The following is a 26,192-nucleotide window of genomic DNA, read 5'->3' as shown; positions in this document are numbered from 1 at the left end:
GAAGTAACTGTCGAGAAATCACAAAAATTGAATTTTTTGTGGGAGAGAACCTTATCATGTTTATGTTACGGTTCATTTTTCTTTGAATCGTTAGCGACGTAATGATTACGGTAACTTTCACCTTCATCCGCGACAAGATCAAGGAGAACTGACCTGTAGTGTGTTAGGTACAAGGCTGTTTATTTTCCGAGAAGAATGTCGTATGTCTTGCGCGTGATATAAATCTTTGATTTTAACCACTTTCTCGCTATAATTATTAGTAAATATATTCTTCCCACACGTAAGCTATTTCATAAATAGCTTTCTTTATGTATAATAATTCAACTTAAAATAATTCATGTAAATGTGTATTATACTAGAAATACAGAATACATAACACGCTAAGCGAAGCCTAACAAAACAAAAGTTGAATCTTCTTGAATAAATCACCCGTAAATAATATTATAAGATGTTTTCAAGCGTATCACTTACATTATAAATTTTAACTTAACTTGAGATTTAATACTTATAAATATAATGTCTTTTCAAAAACGTTAAATGGTAGCCTAATAGGGAAGACCTTGATAGATAAATAAACAATGAAATACATTATAGTGTGAGGTTTTTAAATTAAGTGCATAAAAACAAAAACTTAAACCGACCATAGTTCTACAGAGGTAATATAAGTATAAGAAAATACGTAAAAATAGTGCGTTTTTAATAGGAAGCATTTAATAGTTAATACTATAAATAAGTTATGGTATCACTGTGCGCCAAAAGAATGGATAGCAGCGTCAACTGCGTTCCATACTGCGATCGCCAGGCGTGGCGATTACGGTATATTCCACTCATACGTATCTTTAGGGTTTATACCTATAGGAAGCTAGTATAATCCACTCGTTGCCAGCGGATTTGTGTATCGGGAAGTGTTTTATTGCGAAAAAAATGTAAAGTTTGGACATTGTCTTACACTTAAAATTAAATGGGGAAGGAAGAAACAGTTTAGTTAGTTAGTAAGAATATGTCAGCCACGGTAATGCCAAGAGAAATGTGCATGGCTGCATCACAATACTAGCACAAGGGGGATTACCCTATTGAGGCTTATTGACGGTAACATGAAAGTGGGCTGACTGGCTAACGGATGAACGTAAAACGCTTTCTATTTGACTTTATATTATATTTTTCTGTTAGCGCTAATATGACTTGTAAATAAATCGTTATCTTGTTGGCACACTTCGACTAATGTACTCGCTAAGCTGATACGTTTATTCTTATGTCCCCTGTCAAACGTGATAAAAGCATTATTTATTAAGTGCAATCAATATTCAAAACAGTACATATAAAACTCTCTAACATGATGAACTATAAATAACACAGACGAGTTGTTTTTAAAAATTGTTGTATAAATTCATGTAACGGTTGATAAAACTGCTAAACTAATGGCTTTGCGAAATGTACCTGGCGGATTTATATTTGATCTATTCGATTGACACGCTCCGCTAGGGTTCGAAATGAATTAAAAATTATCTGAGTTTTATATCGGCCGAATGTCGGCTTTTGTGTGTCAGAGTGCTATATAGTTGTAATTTAGCAACGCCTATTACCATTGTTTCTTTTTACTTTACTATCAACACCAATTCTTTTGGGTCTATATTACCGCTAACCTTTTATTAATTTAGCTATCTATAATATGAGAGACTCGTAGAGAAAAATCACTGTAAAAATATTACATCAGTAAGTATACACCATATACATCTAGGCAATGTGCAAGAAATATTAATAAATATAAGAAAAATAGCGATTTACGTATGGCTAGCCTGGAAAAAAAAGTAAAGTTTTGTCTAATGTACATTTGTCTGTGGTAACTAAAGTTAGTAACTTTTTGGGAAATTGTTTACGCTCCTACAATATTATTACGTAAAAAAATTTAGAAAATTCTTTATCAAATACTTCTTAAAAATATTTTTAGTATACAAGATTTTCTAACGATAAGAAAGCTTGGGAAGTAGTTGCTGCTATATTACCGTCTTAGTTTTTTGTACACTCTACTCAGATCAGGACACAATTCAACCCCTGCTCTTGTAAGTTGAAGGATGCTATCATATGGGATCTCAATCTGATTCAAGTTTCTATAAAACAGTCTATTTTTATCACTGCTTTGTATTTATGATGTACACAAATCACTATAAATTATAACACATCACATCATAATAACATAAATAAATAAACATACTACATAAAACAGATAGCGGTAAAAAGTTAATACTTTTTTGTGTTTATTCATACATATTCACTATCTACAATACCACTGAAGGTATGATTCAATATTTAGATTCTTGTTAACATATCTCTGTGTACAGAACCATTTTGTATTGTTATGAAATTACTGGATTCTTTATGTTTATTCTTTACAATGACGTAAATTTTTATTATATTAATTGTAAGAAATATAAGGTTATTGTAATCCGTGTTCATAAGTTCCGTAGGAAAATGCTTTTCCCAGCGGTAAACAAAATTCTTACCTGTACGGCAATCATCGTTTGGCATCCGAACTCGTTAACAGTTTGAAATGAGGAAATGTTTCCATTTTCTACTCAACTTTTCCCTGAGGGTTTGCCACAGCCTGACTTTTACTTTATTTACACTTCGGAACATATTGAGGTGTTTCTAAACTCTCTTTAATTCTTTGCACGGAAACTTTTGAAAGTGCGTGGTTAGAAAATACTTCTAGTTTCTCATTTCAATTAACTTAGCAAGTGTCCCCGCTACTTGCTCCTTTTTTATTTCCGTACTATGATTGCCTGTTCCAAATTGCTCAAGTATTTTTTTATTTATATTAATTCAAAAGACAGATGACCAACATCGTTATTATTTTGTTGTCGTTTCAGTCCACAAACGCCTACGGTAAGGCATAGGCCTACCCTAAATGTATCTATGTGTCCCAAAGATATGATACACCTTAATCGCCACGCTTCACAGGTGTGTTGGCAATCGCAGTGTGGTATGCAGAAGATACTGCTGCCCCTTCTCTGGAAACTTGCATGTGAACTATGGCAATCCTATGTAATTAACGCCTTGTTTATATTACGATCTGGCTATTTTGGACTGATTTTGTCATGAAACCCAAAATCTTATCGCGTACTAAAGTTATCTGACTTTATTTACTGTCAGGCGAATAAAGTACAATATAGTTATGTACGAAGCCATTCAAATCAGAAATCAGCAATTCATTTTTTGGATGGCAAAAATAGAAACTGTTTTATACCTACAAAATTCGGTAAAATTGATAATACTGTACATTGTCCTATTGCTGGCAGCCCATAGTCAATTAAACTGCTTGAATTGAAAAGTCAGTCATTTGGAATAATATCCGAGCTAGGCAATTTTTTAATTAACTTAGTATTTAGACACCTTTAAGGTTTTCTTTTCGTATTTTCTCGTGCCTCAAAGAGCCATTGAATATGCGGTAAATTACATGCTTTAATCTTACGTAAATACTTTAAAGCATCTCAGGCATGTAACAAATTTATTAAGTTTCTAGCTTCACTTTATTTTGAAATATGTTATCTTTTTAATAACATTTCTTACAGCCATAACTCTCATGCTGGAATTTATTTGAAGTGTAAACTTTTTGTAGTTATATAGGTGAATATCGACGCTAATTGTGTCTTTGGTAGTATTTTTAATTATCAATTAACATTATTAAAGTACTGTTTAATTCTCGAAAATGAAATGAAGATATTTTCATTTCTGTATATTACGTCATTGGACGTTACTGACATGATCAATTTTATTATCCTATTGTATGTATGTAGCAAGTTTAGCGTTGTTAGTCAAGCCACATGGTAGAGAGGCTATCTTTTTTAAGCCGCTTTCAACTGGTCTTATCAGTAAATTCCAGCAAGACCTATGGCTAAAATAATGATTTTAATATATAATATCCATTTTAGATTACTTTTAAAATGTCGATATTCATTAAAAAGATTGATTTTATAAGGGTTTTTCAGCAGCAGTGAAAAATTTTTTAAGTCTGAAATAACCGTCAAGTACATCGCAGCAAACAATTTATGAGCAAAAACTTTGTAAACATAAATGACTTTTATTAATAATCCGACGATTCCAATCTCGACGATTTTGATCTTTGACCACGACTACTTTGAAGTGTTATTACAAAATAAGTAATAATTATCCGTGTACTTAATTGCCTTAAAACACTTATGCTTAACGAAGTGCCCGAGTATCTTTTTAATTACAATTTAAAGTAGTTTGTACGAACACAATCGGCATTACATTAAAATTTTAAATATTAAGAATTTTCATATCCATTTTACATCTTAATTTTTTTTTTGTTTTAGTTGTCACTGGATGTACGGACGGGATCGGAAAGGAGTACGCTAAAGAGGTATGTGGCATTTTAATAAGAATTGTTTAATTTTTTAATACAAATCGTTCTTGTTGAAGAAGTGTCCAGTTAAAACTACAATGGAATCTCCAAGCAATACTGCTCTACCGTTAGGGCATCGTTTATTTATTTCACTATAGTGCTCATGAAACCGTTGTACCGCATCTCTGGTATGAGTCTGTCTGTGTGTCTATCGGTCCGCCGTCAGTTGTTACATCAAGGGCGCTAGTGCTCTTATTTTCTTGGCTCCCACCTTCCGCGCTTTTCTATGACGCAGTACAGTAGTTTTGAAGTAAATGTCGCTGTATGACCAGTGCAGACATAATGCCCTAAATGATTTTAAAATCCAAATAAAATTAATAAACACCCATTGCATGCCGGCTTTGAATTTTAAAATATTTACATAAATTTCTTACCAATCGTCTTTTAATTTTGTCAAAGTTCGTAAAAACATAATATTCAACTAAGGCAACGAATGACTCGATTTATGATTATCAGTAACCGCAATTTAAACTGCGTTATGATGTGTATTTTTAACTGTCCGTGAAGTCACGTAACAAAAGAATCTAACCTTATAAATATTTAAATTAATTCAATTGTTCGTCTTTTATTGTTGAATTATAATTATTTTAAAGTTTAATGGTTAAGAAGTAAAAATCCTTAAAATGAAACAAAAATTTTTATAATCACGGAAGCTATTTTTTTCATTTTAGCAGTAGTAATCAAGAGGGAAAGGATTGTCGATAACAGGTTACGATCTTAGATCGTTTTTATTAAGAAAAATCGATGACAAAAATCGATAAAGGTACTTAGCAAAGTGTGTAGTGTTTTGTGAAGTAAATTAAAGATGTTCCTTAATTTTCACAAGTTTGTGAGGACGTTTTAGTGTACAGTCAGAAGGGAAGATGCTAATGTTCACATTCTACCTTAACCGCATTGGCTTTCTGGGTCAATTTTTTTATAAACGGAACATCAAATTTTAATCTGGACAAAATAGGCTATATTTTTTGAAAAAACGTTTCCCAAAACCTTAAAAATCAAATCCGAACTCTTTTAACAGAAAAAAATTCTGTAATGTCTACCAGTGCTGGTAGTGTAATGTAAACAGGTCTATGTGTAAGTTTACAGCATTTAAACTTCCCTTTTGACGGTCAAATAGATGTACGCCTTGGAACTAAATTTGTAGTTATTTGAATTTGGAAATTTTTTTTAATAAATCAATATTCGTACAAGGATGTAGCTGTAAAAGCCAATTAGGCCAACTGTTGACAATAATCATAAATCTAATTAATATGGCAGGCGAGAAGTATATGTAATAATTTTTGAGAGATTTTGTGAAGATCACTGCACAGCGATTAAATCACTCCAAGTTTGTTAATGTTGTTAGTGTAGACAAAAACAGAATGTTTAAGTGTGGGGTTGAATTATATTTAAGTAACGAAATTTATCGAACAACCTGTCCAATAACCGTAGGCTTTAAAAATATTTTATCGGATAAAGCAATAAAGTACAGTACACGGTTTTTAAACGAACGGGCGATAAGCACCTAAAACTTCAAAGCTTTGAATATTTGTCGAGCTTGTGTTAGTTAAAAGGTCCGTTGATGATGTTCCATTTCTCAAAGGGATGTTTCAAAGGTCTTTTGCTCGGTATTTCTATAATTACTTTTCAGATGATATGCAAATATCATTCTTTGATAACTTCCAAAGCTATTTCAAAATGCTGTACTCGTTTATTATCTTATAAAGGGCAAATGATTTGAGTCCTTTGAAAATTTTTTACACGTTTATTTCTCCTAGACGTTTAATGAAATCGTAGTTTTATTTGCAAATTGTCTCAATTATAATTGTGTCGTACTATGAATTACGCTTGATTAGAGTTGAGCCAGCTACTTAGCAACTCCTTTGAGATTGGATATATTCAAATTTTAAATTGTAGTAGAATCTATATTTTATCATTTAGAGAGACCTATCTTAAAATAATCAGTAGTATTATATTATAGCCTCGACATTGAGTGAGTAAGGGTAATGTTTTGCTAAGTTTTTTAAACAATTACGAAAAACTTAAAATCGAAAATATGTTTCAAAATAATTTTTTTTTTAATAAGTTTGTAGAACATGAACGGGTTCAATGATACAAAGGTTTGGAATTGTGATACTTTAACTATAACATTGTTAAAACAACAATTAGATTACAAATTAACGTAATATTTAGTTTTCTTAAAAATATTAGTTAAAAAATTTTTGTTTTTTGCCCTGACGCTAAATTTATAAGTGCGTAATTAATGAGTTTTTTTTTTGGTTTAAAATTTATTTAATTTTTGAACTTTGTACCAAAGAAGTTTAAACATGAGGTTATTAATAAATCAATAGACGCTAATACGTTGTTAAATAATATACAAGACTAGACGTGTTGGTTGAGCGCTAATGTAAATATAAGAATGATTTTACCTTATTTGCGAATTAAAATACTGTCTAAACACCTACACATGTCAATTCTTTTCAACTTTTATTACAATGCAGTGAGAACGCGCGAGAAGCAATTTTTTTGGCATCTGCTATATTAACGATAATTAATATTAGTAAATTTATTTTATGAGCGAATTATTTTTATATTTACAACGTAGTCACATTATTTCTGTATATATATACAAGTGATTTTTACCTACGTACTCACTTATCACAATATCTTAGGAATCGTTAGCTTTAGATAATTGAAGTTTTAGTAGGAATATTCCCTTCGCGCTCATTTAAGGCGGATTCACGACAATTATCAGCAAGAGAGGTCGTGAGGAGAGAGAGAGAGAGGCAGAATTCCGGGCAATTTTATTGGCATCTCAAAATTTACCAAGAATCAATTTTATGAAATTACACCTACATAAAAGCATTTCGGGCCACGCGAAGCGGGTGGTGAACAGCTAGTTTATAGGTCGATTGATTATGGGTAAAAAAACTTTAAAGGCCTAAATGTATATAGCGCATTTGCTATTTTAATTAATATATGGCATATAGTATTTAAAATGGTTTCAGAAATAACGTATAAAATAAATAAGAAAAATGGTTTTACAACTTCGGATTACTACATATCAAAATTAATTATTGTTTTATATCCCTGTCCATGTAGACTTTATACTGACCATAAGCTATAAGCCTATCATATTAAAATAAAAAATAAAGATAATGTAACTCTGTATTTCAGAGCGACCATATAATACAGTGATTGGAAATACATACATAGATTGTATAACTTTAAAGTTATTTACTAAAAAATGACGTAAACATCACCTGTTTAAGATTCAGTTGCCTCTATATTTCTGTTGGATAAATATTTTTGCTGAAAAGCATACGCATAAGTATAGATATAAGATATTACTTTTAAATTCACGTTAAATTATTTTTAATTTAATAACTATTAGCATCCAATAATGACAATGATGACAAATTTATGTTATATTATTTTGTTGAAACTCGTTTTTGTTATAGTTGGCTTCCCGCGGCTGTGATATCGTTCTAGTCAGTCGATCTATGGACAAATTGAAGAATACCGCAGAGGAATTGGGTAAATATAATAATAAATATTTTAAATTTAGATTTAGACAGTATTTAAGTCAAAATACAACAAATATGATATATATTTAATGTAAGTCGACTTTGCTTGCATCGAATTGAACTTGTTTTTAATAATATTGTACCAAAAAAATTCTAAAACAAGTTTGTCGTTTTAGTAGTCAAACACGGAGCATTATTTATTTTTGTTTCTATTCAAATGCCACGTTATGATATTCGTCTACAATATTGTATTTTTTTGTTATAATAAGAAAGTAAATAATATTAAAATTTGGGTCACGCACGGGCCGGTAACAGGTGGTAATTTAGGTAAAATAAGTACTCAGTTTAAATTCTGTAGTACGACGATCGCCTGTGCAGAAGAAATATTTGTTATTCGGGTTTGTTTCGTGTTTTTCTTTTCTGATAATAGTTTATACAGTCTCTAATCATGGCTCTGTATAAAATAAAAACCGGGTAAAGTCACCTTTGATCGGCATTGTAAACAAGTAAAGGGCATGCAAAGGACCTTGTTACCGCCCTCCGTGACATAAAAAATTGTTTGTATTTCATGATTTTTAACTGCTTTTTAACATATATTTTTGTTTTTACACAGTAAATTTAAATTATGTATCAATTTTTATCGATTATCGTTGTATTTTGGTATAATTACATTCAATGTTAACGAAATTTTGAATGTTTTTATTTTTTCAAAGTTGTATGAAATTATGTACAGATGGCTAACGCGAGAAAGTCAATTTACTTTTATTGGTTTCTATGAACATTTTCCTTTTTTTTCTCTTAGAAAAGGACTTCAAAGTGAGCACGAAGATAATTCAAGTGAATTTCAGCGACGGCGAGGCTATCTATGAGAAAATAGGAAGAGAGATTGCGGACCTCGAGATTGGCACTCTGGTTAACAATGTGGGCGTGTCTTACACTTATCCGGAGTATTTCCTTGACGTTCCCGATTGGTGAGCGAGCTCGTCTTTGACTTTTACGCGTCTAATAAAACGCAAATGTGCCTTTGTAAACGCAGGTACATGCGATAAATTCATATGAGCGTTTTAATGATCTGAGATAACAAAGGTTGACGATACAAGACATTGATAATATTGAACAACATATGCTAGGATTGTGCAGATGTACAAGCTTAGTACTTACACACATAAAGTGTCACACACTATGAACTTATATTTCTAGTGTTATTTACACTAAGCAATCCACAGGTAATCAGAAGCACTCTGATTGTTTATTTTCAAAAGATCCTCCTACATCGAACCTAATGTTTATTTGTAGTTAAAAATTCATGTCAAAGATTATTTTAAAATGGATTTATGTAACTGACCTGATAATTTCTCAGTAAACTTTTTGACATTTCGAAAATTACAACAAAATTACTAAACTAGAAAGCATTACAAAATGTGGGTTTTTCTCTATTAGTATTACAAATATACAGAATTTACGAGCAAGAAATTTTCACTGGTATATTCAGATCAAGATAAAAAATGGAGTAAGTACATTTTTTGCATAAAGGAGATAAGACAAATAATAATCTTTAATACTAGTAAATTTAATATAAGTTATAATGTAATTAATAACTTCGGAACAAGATGGGGGTCGCGGGTTTGATTCCCGGGATACAATCTTATATAATTCACACTTTGTGCTTTAATTACGTGAGATTGCCGGTGTTTACAAAATGTTTCCAGAGGATGGGCAGCTGTGTCCTTTGCGTAACCACATTATGAAAATGTCCTTTGGGAATATCCTTCGGGAGATGCGTGTATGTTTTGCAGTGGGTCTCTAAGAGCTGAAACGACGATGGCAACGCATTTAAATGTATAGAATTTTTTTTGTTATAAATTGATGACGTTGTCATTTATTCTTGAATAATTTATACGCGAACTTACTCAAGAAATTAAACAAATGCAAAAACTCGTTTTTTAAAAAAAAATACTGTCAACTAGGAAATGAATTGACGACTTAAGCGTTGAATATTTACCATCGATTCCACACGATTGACGTTTATCTATCAGTAAAGTAATAATAATGAAAGCGAGGTCTAACAATCGGAGTAGTTCGTTACAGAGGTTAGGTTACAAATGTAAGGCATAGCGATTATATTAATTAAAGCGACTATCATCTCGGCGTTACGCGGCTCCTGGGAGACGGATAGAGACTAATTAAGATAGAGCTTATTTACTCACTGCCCTTTACTATTTAAACAGAGCACTTTGAGTGGAACAGTCGTTAAAGGGACAAGATTTGAAAGGGTCAATATAAACTTTACATTCATAACTATAGCAAAATATGTTTATTTTACTTAGCTCTACAGTTATTTGTATCTTTGTATCGAAAAGTATCTTCTTTTCAGCCGATAGACGCCCTCTGCAAAGTATAGGCCTCCCCAAAGATCGCCACGATGACCTGTCTTGTGCCTTTCGCATTCAGCGACTAACTTAACTATCGAAAATTTACTTTATATATATAAATAACTTTTTTTAAAAAAATACTGAAAAATCATTTAAAAGAAGTCCCTCTCATAGATTTAAGTTACGCGAACGAGAGGCGTCCAAATAGGCAGCCATTAAAAAGTTTATGAATTTTAAATATCGTTTAATGTGCTTTAAGTATCTTATGACTTGCCACTTAGTTCTTTATGTCCGCATGGTTGTATTATTATATATAAATAGTTTGAACTTTATATAATTCTCAACTGAAGAAAATTTGATTGCACCTAATTCACAATGTCGCTTGTGGTTATATCTATAGTCCTTACTCGGTGATAATGAATTTGTGTCAGAAACGGATACGATTTTGTCCTAGTTGAGTCTTACGAATCATTCTACGAGTATTTCAGAGCGTTCCTTAAGAAAAAAAAAACTCCACAGAATATAATCTCACACTATAAAAGAAAATATGGATAAAAAACACTTAATCTGTATTAAAACTATACAGAATCGCCGAAAGAGTTGCTTAGCGCAAATATGGAGTAAAGCTCAAATAATTTCTATACCACAAAGAATGTTATTACGGAAAATAATATTAAAATTTGTTACGAAAATTGTTAAAACTTCACTTTCCTCTTCCCGTACTCACCATAAAGTAAATAAAAACACATGCCCATATGTGGCAAATGTTTTACGTAAAATAAAACCAAAGAAGTCGAGAAAGGATTAAGTATAGCAGTGTATAAAATTAGTAATTATTTTTTCGTCATTGAATTGATTACTTTAAAATACCTTTTATTAATAACTTTTTTTTATTTTACTGCGTCAGGTCGATAACTTTTGACAGTACGAAACCTGACTGGTAATTGACCCGTATTATATGGAAATATCTTTAGACACAACAGTGATTTAATAATGATTTCACCAGGGAACAATCTATGGATAATATGCTGAGGACGAACTGCGTGTCGGCTACTCGCATGACTGGGTTGATAATGCCTGGTATGCTCAAGCGAGGCAAAGGCGTCATCATCAACATCGGCTCTGGATCCTCAATGATACCGAGTCCCCTCCTTACTGTCTACGCAGCAACTAAGGTATGAGTCATTTTCATCATTTTTTCATTAAACTAAACACCCTAAGTAATTATCATTAGTCCACTAAAAGCATCGGTGATCAACTGTCTCACATACATATGTGATAATCACCGCTATGCTATGCAAAGGTAGTCGCTAAAATACAGATCATAATTTAAAATTAATGCGATGTTCAAGAATAATACCAGTATCATAATACATGTCAATGTAATTGATTGCTCTGTGTATTATTTTATTTTGTTCTTTTTGTACAAATGTTTTGTACGTTTTAGGAGTCTTATGTGATAACGTAATTCATTTTTAAAGTAGCGATATCAGTATCAGGGCAAAAATTACGTAAAACAATAGACTTTAATGATAACAGTTAGTTTATGAAGTATGTAGTCGAGAAAGTCTTATTTATGAGAATGTTTTTCTATAGCTGTATAAAAAATAAGCATAGTCATTACTGTCTATCGTATGTCATAAAACTCCTTTTTCATTATAGTTTTTTCTTATATCATACCTACAAGTTAGGTGTGTTATATACACGCACTTATATATATATATATATATATATATATATATATATATATATATATATATATATATAAACACGTGTATATTTATACATATATAAAATAGATATTCACCTAAGTACTTGATAATCGTGATACACCTAGAACCAATATATAAGGCCTATAACCTATATTTATATAAGGCGTAAAGATTTGATAATTATTTTTGGAAAGAATATTCAATTCCCTAAGTAGCGTTCAACTAAGATTTTACGAAATTACTCCCGCAAGGGGAGTCGAGGGAGTAAAGTATTGTATACAAAGATAGTAATCAGATTCTGCAATATATTTTTGGGTAGGATATACAAGCTGTTGTAATTTTTATCAATGTTTAATATCAATAATCAGTTGTATTGTACGGACGTATAAAAGTATGATTCCATTATCTATCTGATTACATGACTGCAATGGCAAACGATGACCAAGTGCAAGAGAGGTAAGAGATTTAGGGGACTTATTTAACTGTTCGGAATGCATTTCTTTCCTCTTCAGTGTTGTCTTATTTAGTTGAATGATAGTCGTATCTTAGAACCCTTTTTGGATGCGAAGGGCCTGTATGTTATGTGTCGCCGTACGTTTATAAAGGAGATGTGGTAGTAAATTCTTTGTACATTTACAGGCTTACATTGATAAGTTCTCCGAAGGTCTAGAGATGGAATACGGCAAAAGAGGCATCATTGTACAATGTGTTTTACCCGGATTTGTGTGCTCAAACATGTCCGGCATACGTCGTAGCACATTCTTCGCACCGACAGCTAAAGTTTTTGTTAAATCCGCCATCAGCTTAGTGGGCACCACGTCGAGGACTCCTGGATACTTGCCTCACGCTTTATTCGTAAATGTGATAAACGCAATTCACGCCTTAACTGGACGCTTCGGGGTGTGGCTTGTTACACGCTCGATGGAAAACAGTCGAAGAAAGATATTGAAGAAGTATAAAAAACTATAATTCTATAATCTTTAATTTAATTATGACTGAACTATTTTGCATGTCTTGATCTAATTGAAAAATTTATTTATTTATTTTACATATAGACATCGCACAGTAGTTCCCATCGTGTTTATTTGAATCCTATAAACTTCGACATTTCAAGTAACTTTTGTTTTGATTTTATGTTGTCGCCTTTTGTTTCTGTCTGTTCTTCGAATATTTTTAAAAGAAAACATCGTTATGTATCTATAAAATGTAATTGTAGATCTTATGATTTCATTTCATTATCATATTCGAATATAATAACAAATTTAAAGGATTTAAAGAACACGAAATTAATTTAATTTTTCAAAAACGCCACACTCACAAAAATGTATATTTTCACAAGTTTTTTTCTACTTTCACTATTGCATGCTACTCTTCTATGGAAACCAAACACAATTACGTTAATTATAAATATTGTTTATTAAGTTTTTCGTTATGTCATTTGTAAATCATTTGTAAAAATTTATCCAAAAAAAGGTAAGGATGTTTACTATATTGCCCAATAATTACACAGGCGACCATGTTTAACCTTCTTTTATGTGTATATACCAGGGTAACCAAGCACTTTGACTATAGCCATAACCATAGCCATTTTTAAAAATTTGACAATCCTCGCGTGCTGCAAACTTTTCAAGATATGCAAAGAAGCATAATTTTTTTTTTACAAAAGTACAAAATGTGTTTTGAAATTAAATATAACAGTAATTTAAAAGAAATTTTTTAAACACATACGGAACAATATCAATTTTTAAAAATATAATTAAAAAACTGAAAAGTGAACTCGGTTACATTTAACGCGAGCCACAAATAATAATTCAAAGAGCCGCATGTAGCTCGCGAACCACAGGTTTGGCCCCCCTGATATAATACTATATGTTTAATATGGCTACTCCTTTTAAGTAAATACGTGCTACAAAAGTTGTAAATATATTTTATTGCGATGCATGGGATATTACAGTTATTTTTTAATAATTTGTAAATTTCCTTCTTGATAGTTTTGTTTGATAAAAACATCAAGCGTAGAATATAAGACGTTAATGGGTATATTCTATACCACTCGCGTCAGCAAGCTGTGTATATATTGTCCAAAGATATTTTGTTTAATGAACTATGAACTGAATTAAAAAGGCCTTTTGTGATATAATGCAAAAATTATTTTATTTACTCGTCACGATTCAAGCTTATTAAAGAAATTTAAGCGTCACGATTTTGCCTATAGTCGTTTATGTGCGTAAAGAAATATTCGTGAATAATTAATTTATAATGGCGTTATAAACGTAGTGGTATCTACGTATGCGTATCTATTATTCTTAAAACAAATCTGTCTAAATGTTTTGACAAATATCTTGGATAAGAGAGTTCCTGGTTGAAATGAAATGATTGAATCAAGAGGTGGTGGTTTCGTAGTGAAATATAAAAATAATGTTCATACAATTTCATTAATAGAATCCGCAAAATAAATAATTCTGTCCCTAAATAATAACATAAAACAGTAGAACAAATTGATGTTAGATTTACGCACGTTATGGATGTTTCCCGATGTTGTTTAACTGAAATAATACTGGTGGTAGTTTAAAGCCTAAAAATGTGTTCAGGTGTTATTTAATAACTTTGATATCACGATTAACGGTCTGTATGGAAATGAGGTGGCTTTATTGGTTCTAATAAATAATACGTGAACAGTCTAGTATGCTGTTTTCAAAGAATGTTATTTAACTATTTAATTTATTATTTTACGTAGTAGGTTGAATTTAAAATGAGCTTCAAATGCTGAAGTGATATACATTCTTTGTTAACAGCACATATTGTAGTTAGACGGGTATTGTATGTATAAAATGTATGATGTATAAAAAAAATAAAATGCTTTGTGAAAAAAAACATTTTTATAGTTTAATTTACCCTATTTGTTAATTGAATTGTAAATAACTAATTTGATAATTTACTTGTAAATTGATACCTTATCAGCTTTTAATATGTTTATAAGTTTATTTCATACAAAAGAATTTTTTCCCAAAAATTTCTTACTGAAAAAATCTTTTCAAAAGTTTTTAAGTTTAGTATAACAAAATCTGGTATATGCTAGAAAATTGCGTGGTTACTGAAATCTCTAGAAAACGATATTTATTCAACTATCAGTTAAATTCGCTAATTGTGGGACAACCTTCACTACAATTCCTACCGGTACGTTCAACGCCGAGCCGTCTTGAGACAGGCACGTGCTCGAATCTCCGGACGACGCGACAAGACAAGTTCAGAAAGCTTCTTTTGCTAGATTTAAAAAAAATACTTAGAAGATACATCACAACTTCGGGAATGGTGTGTTTACCTCCAGGCTATGTGAATATTTATTAAACATGTAGTTTTTAAAGTTTCTTTCGCCTATTATTCTTAGTTCTGCAGCATTTATCATACAAACAGGTGCTAGACTTATCTTAACACCAAATAGAGATGTAATCCATCTTTTGTTAAATTAACAAATTATGAATTTATTTTTATGTACAATTTACGTAAAAATTAAATAAACTTTGCTTAAGTTTTTTTTAAATACACAAGGATTTTAGATTTCATAGTAACGATTTTTTGTATCCACGCAATTATCATAATTATGATATGCAAATATCATAAAATTTGCAAAAATCAGCATACAATTAATATAACTGGAAATTCACAAGATATATATATATCCTGTTTGGTTTTTTCATTTCGAATATTGTTTAAATTAATCGTAAATACACACACTTTGTTTAATTTCCGACAACGTGGTAACGTCTATAAATTCTTGAGTTATATAATTATTTCCTTTTTAAATTTTTGTATATAATTGTTTAAATAAAAGCTATCTTTACTCCAGGGATTCGCAGTACCTATATACTGTGACTGTTTTATAGCTTTAAACGATAAGTCATTTATATAGTCAAGTACAGTTTGACTTAAATGTCTTGTAAATATCGTTCGTTGGTGATGGGTTGCTATTTAAACATTTGCACAGTTTATTAAGAAATAAAGTTAACATTTTGAATATTATCAGGAGATATGAAATAATTATAACTTATCTTTTGCAGGAAAGGAAAAATGGAAGCCTGAATTCCTTGCGAGAACTAGTAGTTTAAAATAACTTATTTTTTGTTATAATTATATGTCGTTTTAACTTTTTTTTGTTTTTTTTTTATAATTTATTTCATATCACAACTATACCTCTTTCTAGATAACGTTGCAAAAGAACTGAAATTTTTTAAAAAATATTTTTATTATAATTGTAATAGTGTGTATGTTCACAACAAACATCATTTCAACCATAGAACGTTCACTGCTGGACATATACCTCATAGATTTCAACCTTATTAAAACTGGCGTTAAAATCAGGGAGGAGACAATAGCCTCCCTGATAGGCGGAAAGGAAACTAGGGAAGAATTCCTCTCATGCTGCAAGAAAATAATTTAAAAAGTTATACAAAAAAATCAAAATTAAAATAGACAATAAAAAGGTGATATAATGTAACTCAAATGTGATATAAAGTGTGATAAAAATGTAAATGGAAGAAAAAAGATAAAATGTAACAAGTAATGAGGGAGGAATGAAAGGACACAGAGCAAAAGTGAAAGAAAGCAGAATTGTGGTATAAAAGAATAGAATGAAAGTAGAGAATGAAAATAAAAAATTAAGTGAAAAAAAAAATTAAATTGCCGATAAAGACCCTGTCCCACCTAAGGGGTACGAGAGGCCCTCAATAGCGGGGGCCATTAAAAAAAAAACCTTATTAAAAAGGCTCTGTGTCCACCTCGTGTGCAGATGTCATATGCTGCATTTGCCGGTTCGTGATTTTTACTCCATAACATACTACGTATATATAAGCAGAGAATAAATAATTACTGCTTGGTGATAAACTCATTTGTTGCTTATGATCATATCCACTCACTCTTTCTATCTATCATTTCTATTGTGCCCTTGGGATATGGAATGGTACATCTAGATTGAAATTTGCTCAATTTTGTTAAGCGACTGCTATCAGCTCCATGGTGGTATCTCTGAACATCTTCTAGCAAAACAGTCTTACCTTATAAATTCTGTTCACAGTATTATTATTAAATATTAGGCTATAATTAACGTGTTATATTGATTAATAGGTTGTTAGGTAGAGTGGGTTGGAAGGCCCACTAGGTGGTCCGACGACATAGATTAGGTGACGGAAAATCGCTGAATGCAGGCAGGCCTGAAGGAGGCCTGAGCCTGTTGGCATATATTGGCTGAAAAAAGTATGTAAGTAAAGTAATAAATAAAAAAGGTATTAACACTAAACATACATAATGGGTCAAATGACCAATTTTGAACTTTAGCATTGAAAATACACGTATCATCTTAGTGATTTTGTACATTTTTATTGACTTTTTCTTAGAAATCTATCTGCAATTGTTATACTTTTTTATTTTTCTTACTTTTTATTATTCAATTTAATTATTTCCTTCCAAACAACCATATTTCATACATTCAAGCATGGTAGAAATAGGTACCTAGTAAGTACAGGTATGATTAGTGTTAAATAATGATTATATTAAGTTTTCAAATTTTTGGTTACAATAAAGGAATGTCAGTATGCCCAATCCTATATGTGGTATGTATACACTCATGCGAGTAGGTTTTGCAGGAAAAAAAAAACTTCATCTTATCTTTCCATAAAACAACGGAAGGTTAAAAATGGAATATACACACTTTACTTTCTTTGAAATCTTACATGTAAGTTAATATGCGTTGAAAAATAATGTTATGATGTTGTTATTAGCATCAAAATTAGCAAAAAACGCTACAATAATTACGAATATTACTTCAAACATCTTAAAATTAACAAAAACTCTCTTAATGTTAATACTACGCACCAACCAAGAACATTAGATAAGTTTCGCAGTTGTAAAAAGGCTGATTAGATAAAGTATAATTTTAAAGTTGAAAAAAATTCAAACGTTACAATTTGTATGATAATGGTATCGATATGTCCGAGCAGTGGTAGCTCAGTGGTAGAGAACTGAGACTTACGATCGTAGGGTGCGGATTCGGTTCCCGGGATACAATCTCATGTAATTCTCACTTTATGCATTAATTATATAGGACTCACTGCTCACAGACAAGTTTCCATAAGATGGGCATAGCGTCTTCTACGTACTATAATACTACATTACACCAGTCCACCTGCCAAGCGTGGCGATTATGGTAAATCCCCCAAAGATATCAATGGAAGAGGCCAATGACTTGCAGTGGATGTCTATTGGCTAAAATGACAGAGGTAGAACATGATTCAGAAGAAAAGAGACGGCAAGCGGACCAGACGTTGTTCCAACAGGTGATGACATGCGAGCGGCGGTGACGAAGCTGTGTATTCTCAGGTTCACAAGTGCAGTTGTAGGAGCTAGTGGTAAAGAAGAAGCAAAGAGTTCGACGTTAGCAGGCTTAGTGTGATCTTTGACTAAAATGATAAGTTTTTTTTTAATGGACAGTGTGTTTAAGGTAATGGTATCAATTAAGTTCACTTAAAACATAAGCCACTACTCAAAGAGAGTAGTCGTTTCAGCCCATAGACGCCCACTGCATCGCCTCTCACAAATATATCTATTGGGTAATGTACCGTAATTGCCACGCTTGGTAGGCGAGTTTGTGATTGTTTTTGTGACCATAGTGCGTATTACGGTACGCAGAGCACCCTGTTGCGCACCCTCTGGAAACATCTTTGTGAACAGCAATCCGATCCAAATTAAGTACAAAGTGTGAATTATACAAGACTGTATCTTCCGAGATTGTTCGATCACCGAATCGAACAAGCGAACTGTGATTGTAAATCTTAGTCCTCCTACCGATGGGAAATTTCGAACTTTTTATTAAATATTTACTTTATTATAACTAATACAAAATACATAAAAAACAGGTTTAAGATAATATACTACCTGATATTATCCGATTGTGTTTTCACTTCAAGGACACACAGTCGCCTCTCAGAGATAGGACGTGTTCAGACTTATGAAAATAAGAAAGCTAGTAAATATGTAACATTTATTATCACTGATAAAACAAAAAAAAAACAATTTTAAAATGTGGTAACTGATTTTATTCGCAATGAATATATTAATTATAATATTGCTTTATAATTTATAAAGGCGTTTCTTAGGAGATATTGATAATAAGAGATATTGATAGTAACCAAATTTAGTGGTGAAATTTGCGTCTGTTTTGATTGATAATTAGACAAAACTGAATCGAATACTGAAAAATCTCAATATTTGCAACTCTGAGTATCTAATTACTCAATTATTTATCTCTTCGTATAATAATTCTCTTAATTTATTTTTATTGACTTACAATATATTTTTTTAATACAATTAACAGAAGGGTGATAAATCTTATTAGTAGTAATGTCCATTTTTTCTAGCAAAAGCATCTCTTCTTCTTCTTCTTCTTTCCCTTTTCCCTTTATTTGGGGTCGGGTCTCCTTATCAATTTGCGCCAGGCCACTCTATCCTGGGTTGTCCCTGCATCAAGTTGAAGGGTTTCCAGTTCCTTTCTGATATTAGACCACCACGTAGCTTTTGGACGCCCTCTCCCTCTTGGGAATTCTGGGAGGCTTAAGGCAGTTTTTACTACGTGGTTATCTGGTTCCCGTTGAATGTGGCCATACCATCGTAATCTTTTTTCCTGTAATTTGCTGGGGATCGGAGCTACCTTAAACGAACCTCTCATATATTCGTTCCGTATTTTGTCCATTCTAGTGACGCCACCCGACCATCTAAGCATCTTCATCTCATTGACATGAAGTGTTTGCTCGTGTCTCTGACTTACAGTCCAGCATTCCGAGCCGTAGAGCATAGCTGGTCTGACAACTGCTTTGTAGACTTTACCCTTGGTCTTAATGGGCATACGGTTATCACATAGAACGCCTGACACTTCCCTCCACTTCATCCATGCAGTTTGTACCCTGTTCTTGACATCAGCGGTTGAGTCTGCATCGATACTTAAGGTCGACCCTAGGTACCTGAACTTAGTGACGGATGGTATTGGAATGCCACTGATGTTCAGATTGCTATGGCCTTGTGTTGGTGTAGGTGCAAATGCACAGTGCATGTGTTCCGTTTTGGATCTACTTATGCGGAGGCCGTTGGATTCTAGTTCTCTAATCCATAGGTTCAGGTCTCTCTGCAAATCATCCGCTGATTTGTTTGCAAGAACAATATCATCTGCATATAGAAGGCACCATGGTAAGGCATTCTGTATATCCTTTGTGAGGTAATGCATGACGCAGTTAAATAATAATGGGCTAAGTGCGGATCCCTGATGAACGCCAACTGTTACTTCGAACGGGTCACTGAGTCCTGCCGGGCTTCTCACCTGGGTCGCGCAGTTGTAGTACATGTCTTTTACTATGGAGACATACTTTTCGGGGAGGCCTTGAGACCTGAGAGCTTGCCATACAAGTTGTCTTGGCACTCTATCGAAAGCTTTTTCCAAGTCAATGAAGACAATATGTAAATCTTCTTTATTGCATCTATGTTTCTCCATAATAATTCTCATGGCTTGAATTGCGTCCGACGTTGATTTACCAGCAGTGAAGCCGAATTGGTTTTCCGTGACCGTTGTTAGCAGCCGCAGTCTATTATTAATAATTCTTTCGAAGAGTTTAAAAGTGTGTGATGTTAATTTTATCCCCCTGTAATTTCCACAAAGTGAAACGTCTCCTTTATGCTTGTAAAATGGTATTAAGTAGCTCTTCCGCCAGGAGTCTGGCATTGTACCGGTCGTGAGGACAAGATTTAGGAGTTTCGTAAGCCACCTTATAGCTACCATTCCTCCACGCTTCCATATCTCCGCAGGTATCTGATCTGGCCCTGTAGCTTTCTTGTTCTTCATCTTTAGTATCGCTACTTTAACTTCGGATTCTGTTATGGCTTCGATGGGCCCTGAGGTCACACGTATGGAGGGGAGTTTTTCGCTTGGAAATTCTTCGTTGGATAATTCGACGTAGTAATCTTTCCATCTTTTGTTGATGTCATTATTTGAGGTCAAGAGTTTACCATTAACATCTCTGATATATTTATTTATGTTTATGTCCAATGTACTGCGCTGGCGCTGCTTAGCAATTTTGTATATATCATAATCGTCTGTGTTTTCCTCTAACTGTCTATAGAAATTATCTCTAGCTTTCTGTCTTTCTTGGGCAATGATATTTTTGGTGTGGGCTTTGGTTATTTTATATGCCTTTAGGTCCTCGTCATTTTCCGAATCTTGCCAAGCCTTGAAATGCTCTTTTTTGTTCCGCACTGCTGCTTTCACGGTATCGTTCCACCAACTAGGGTCTTTATTTGGAATTATGCCTTTTGACTCTCCTAGTATAGTTTTTGCTGCCGGGACCGTTAGATCTTCGAATTTGGACCACATTTCATTTACGTTTTGGTACTTGTTGTCCAAGTCAGATTTTAAATAGTTTGTAATACATTCTAACAAGCGGTTTCCTTCTGGTCCGTTCAGTTTAGCCCATTTGATTTTTTGGTGTTTTATCTTTGACATTTCTCAGTGGTTTCCGCAATTTGAACTTCGTAACAAGTATTCGATGTTGACTTGTTAATGCTTCCCCTGGGATAACCTTACAGTCCTTGAATCTAGATATTAAGCTTTTTTCTGCCAGTATGTAATCAACCTGCGTCTTCTTACCTCCACTTTTGTAAGTTATAAGGTGCTCTTCCTTTTTCTCAAAGCATGTGTTAATGATCATTAAATTGTGTCTACTTGAAAAATCTAAAATACTATGTCCTTCTTGATTTAGCTTGCCATAGCCAAAACCGCCATGGTGTTCACTGCCATTTGGAGTTTTATGGCCAACGTGCCCATTAAGGTCACCGCCGATTAGTTTTATTTCATTTCACAACAGAAGGGTGATAAATCTTATTAGTAGTAATGTCCATTTTTTCTAGCAAAAGCATCCGAGGACTAAATTTGAACGCCTGTTTGTTTTTCCCGCGTAAGTTAATTATTTCCATTACTGATTCAGGCAGTACACGCTTTTTTCATTATTTACTCTTCCTAAATAAATATATGTATTCTAAAATTTTAATGAACAAGTAGGTACGCGTTTAAATTTATTTACAGACAATAATATAACATATATTTCCTTTATTTCAATTTACTATGTTTACACTGGCCAGTTTCTGTAAACATCTAAAAAAAATATATCAACATTTGACACAGAATAGCCGCTGTTATCAAACGAGTAATGTCAGCAAGATGTAGAAAGAAAATTATTTACAATGTCGTAATATAAAAAATAAAATACCAAAAACTAAGGATGAGTGAAGTATGGCGAATTAGAAGTTCAAAGAAGAACGTTGCCAACACTGACACAGGAAGCATCAATGTGAACCATCAGCTCTTATTGGTACTCGGCGTTGTAGTTATCCTATTAGTGCTATGGTACCTTGTTTGTCAACTGATTGAAGAAAGGTGTTAAATTTTGAAATATATCATTTAAAATGTTAAACATTGTGACAACTCGTATAATTCTATTAAAATGAAGAGTCTAAACAAAGGCGACAAAAATCAAGTTTTTGTCTATTTTCGAAACATATGTCTACATTTGTAAAAATAAAACGTCGCCAGTGACCCTATATTTATATACTTTTATTTACTCTGAATCCTGTGAGTTTACAAGAATTTAGAATTTGTTGTGAAAAATGTGATTGAATATTATTAAAGTAAACGTGAGAATAATATTGGGAAGATTTCGAGCCGGTTGGTATCGATAGTATTAAATGCAATTTTTTCTGTAGCCGCGGTCTAATATTCATTTTTCTTATAAACACAACTGTACAGTTTTACAGTGTACTCACGTGTAATGTCTCTTTCATCGTAGCAACAAATTTAAAAAAAAATAATTTTATAAGTTCCTCGAAAATATTGATTACAATGAGAAAAAGATTTTAAGCGATAATAAGGTCGGCAATCGTACTTTTATACTGTATTAAAGATATTTGTAAAAACAATAATAAGTTGAGCTTCTGTAGCAGATAGATATAATTATAAGTACATAAAAATAGAAATTAATCATCGTTGTTGTGGTCGTTTTTGCTCATAGACGTCCACTGCAAGGTATATTCCTACCCAAAAAATATCTAAGGGAGATCTACCATAATCGCCACGTTTAACGGGCAGGTTGGTTAATGCGCAGAGGAATCTATTACACATTCTCTGGAAACTTGTTTATGAGCAGTGGCAATCTTATATAATTAACGCACATAGTGTAAATTATATAAGAATGCATCTCGAGCTTCCAACCGGCGACCTACGATCTCAAGTCTCAGTCCTCTACCTCTGGGCTACCACTGCTCAAAATATAAATGAATATTTAAAACATGTACAAATGAACAATAACGCTAAGTGATTGACATAGCTCAGGTGATTGGTAAGTTACAAGTGATAATGTGGAGGTCGCATAGCGAGCAAATCAGATGGCCACTGGGATATTGAGCTTCTAGACCACGGACCGGTTAGCACTGCGTAAAACATCCACCTACTAGGAACAGACGACATTTTTAAAGTCGTCAGATAAAGTTGGATGCTGGCCTCTTTTTTCCAGTCTTACTGTAAATCTATGGAAGAGGCCCATGTTCAGTAGCAGACATCCTACGACTCAATTGATGATAAAGGCTCCTTGAATGTTTCCTAATCTATAATATGTATGTTGATAAAATAATATAACTTTATCAAGTCGAATAGTTTGCTTGTCATTTGTGTAGTAATACATGAGTAATTTATATAATACTGTGATTGATCAAAAAGTTAGACAAGGTAATTAATAAAATGTAAATTATTCATTTATTCTTCCAAATCAATTACATCCCCTTCAAAGCAATCCCCGTCTGTTAATACCTTTGCCAACAATTTGTAGTGCTTAAAATAGTCTTTTTCTGTACAGCTTTTAAGCCCTTCAATACCGGTTTTATCTGCTTAATCGTGTCAAAACGGTGTGTCCGCATTGGCCTTTTGAGTTTGCTATTTAGTGATGAATTAATAGATCTATAATATGAAAATGAATATGCTATAACATACAGGGTTAATGGTTACACAGTCCTTGTAATGGACTAGTATTTTATTTATATTAGTCCTAGCTATCGCAGGCTGATGACTAAAAGATAAATTAACGCACAAAAATATTGAATATATAATCAAATCGTCGTAACAAATGGGAAAAAATTTAAGATCAGTGTTTTAAATTCTACTAATATTTGCATGTAATCAGTTTGTATATCGTTAGTTTATAAAATATATTATACGCATTCATAAATAAGAAATAACTTTAATTTAATTTTTTTAACACTAACAATCTTTGAAAATAATTTATATTTGTTTTCAGAGAATGCTCAAGAATTTTATACAAAATATTATAATTAATTCTATTAATCACTAACTAACGCAACTAGTATAAGGAGAGAGATTTACGGTAAATAAGAGCAATTGAAAATTCGTGGAACTTCTCTGCTATTAGCGCTTATGAAAACGAATAATTATCAGCCAAATATTTATTTCAGTACATTTTTTGTTTTTAATTATATAGTATACATGATTATTTCTTTAATGTTAGTTTTTAAAGTTATGAAATAGAATTAAAATATTGATCAATTTCACAATTCATATATGAAGCTTATTCAAAATTATCTTCATTGAGATTAATCCAGCGCTTTAAACGTTAAGGCCAGTTATTATTAGAGTCACACTCTCTCTTCAAGAGGAAAATTCTTTACTCTCAATGTTATGGATTGTTTCGGGTACTTCAAATTATAGTTGTGCTTGCAGCATTCCATATTCTCTAAAACTGTCCATAAATCATAATCCAGAGGATTAATATCGGTACTAGAAGACAACCTTCAAGTCTTAGGCTCCGACGAAGGTTTAACTTTAATCTGGTGCAGAGGCTCGCTGAAAATACTATTCTTGGTTATCAAGCGAGGTGTTGTCAATATCTTTAACCATCTTCTTAAAAATATAACTTGATACACTTGCAGAAGTTTGTCAAAAAAGTGTTTTCTTTTTTAATACGGCTCAATCATTCCTTAATATCTTCATTCATCTCACACAAAATTCGCCATGCATCCCGAGACCTCCCGCGACTTAAATATTGTCGTCAGTTCACTTAGTGGGGATCCATCTGATCAGTATCTGCCAGGATGTTGTCGTTACTTGAAAACCTTTTTGTCCCAATGGCTGTCGGATGCAAGAGCGATGTACCGTACCCACAGCCACTTCAAACGAGTAATATACTAATGACGATACATCACTGAAGCTGGAAAATTCCAACGTTGTACTCCACTGGCAAACTGAGAAGCTTCTATAGAGCTATGGGTACGAACATGGTCAATATGCTTATTAAAACATTGTTCAGTAGAACAAAAATATCTGCGATTTTACCTTCCTTATTTTGCACTCTGTGTTTGGCACTAATAGGTGTAACATAACTCCTGAAGATGTCCCGTGGAGGGGTGAAACACGTGTTGAGTGATTTGGTGGTGGCGGTTCTGTGATTCGCATTGTTTGCCGCATACGCATTTATCAGCGGGCTGGCGGGCGGTGCATTTCATTACACGACTACCACTGCATGTGCGAAAGTGGCTAAATATTGGTCCTTTTCTTACTTAGGATGGACTTCCGCGAGGTAACGCCTGATTCCATTAAATATTCATTATTATTTTTAAATTAAAAGTCAGTGACTAGTGCATTTCTTTTAGGATAACTATTGATCACAATTTTTTAAAACCTGTGACATGGTTCCGAGTGCTATTTCATTTCATTTAAATATTTTGCTTCTGACAAGCTTTCTTCTAATTTTTTTCACTAATTTGTACGCCTTTATCACGTGACTTCTTCGGTCACATCGGAGATTCCATTATATCTATTAAGAGACCTGTATGCAAACTTTCCACGATACAAAGCGCAATGATATCGATAATTAGTGCAATGCTATTAAAGCAATACGGTTCTCATTATCTCTCCATTTTAAGATCATAAAATTATTTAACGTCCATTGGTGCGAAATTAAGAAAACACTAAAATAAGAAATTTAAAATTTAAATGTAATGGTAAGTATAATTTAAATGTAATTGTATTAAGGCCAAACCTGAAAAAAAGGCTCAACGCTCGGAAATTCTAAAGAAATGTAAA

General features: G+C 32.6%; 1 protein-coding gene across 1 annotated transcript in view; it reads left to right on the top strand.

The window, feature by feature from the left end:
- spidey (hydroxysteroid 17-beta dehydrogenase 12 spidey) overlaps positions 1–16,115 on the top strand; it is a 31,515-nt gene extending 15,400 nt beyond the window's left edge. Inside the window, exons 2-7 of the mRNA XM_068767289.1 lie at positions 4,335–4,381; positions 7,864–7,939; positions 8,732–8,900; positions 11,308–11,476; positions 12,653–12,966; positions 16,072–16,115. Of these exons, the coding sequence (XP_068623390.1) occupies positions 4,335–4,381; positions 7,864–7,939; positions 8,732–8,900; positions 11,308–11,476; positions 12,653–12,966; positions 16,072–16,093 (797 nt within the window). The 3' untranslated portion in view covers positions 16,094–16,115. The remainder of the gene's footprint in view (positions 1–4,334; positions 4,382–7,863; positions 7,940–8,731; positions 8,901–11,307; positions 11,477–12,652; positions 12,967–16,071) is intronic.
- Positions 16,116–26,192: the final 10,077 nt, after the last annotated feature.

This window comes from Battus philenor, unplaced genomic scaffold (assembly GCF_028537555.1).
Source record: "Battus philenor isolate CCGP_79_NKW_IND1 unplaced genomic scaffold, ilBatPhil1.0.hap1 SCAF_23, whole genome shotgun sequence".
Taxonomy (NCBI): domain Eukaryota; kingdom Metazoa; phylum Arthropoda; class Insecta; order Lepidoptera; family Papilionidae; genus Battus; species Battus philenor.
This window is presented reverse-complemented; position numbering and strand designations above follow the sequence as displayed.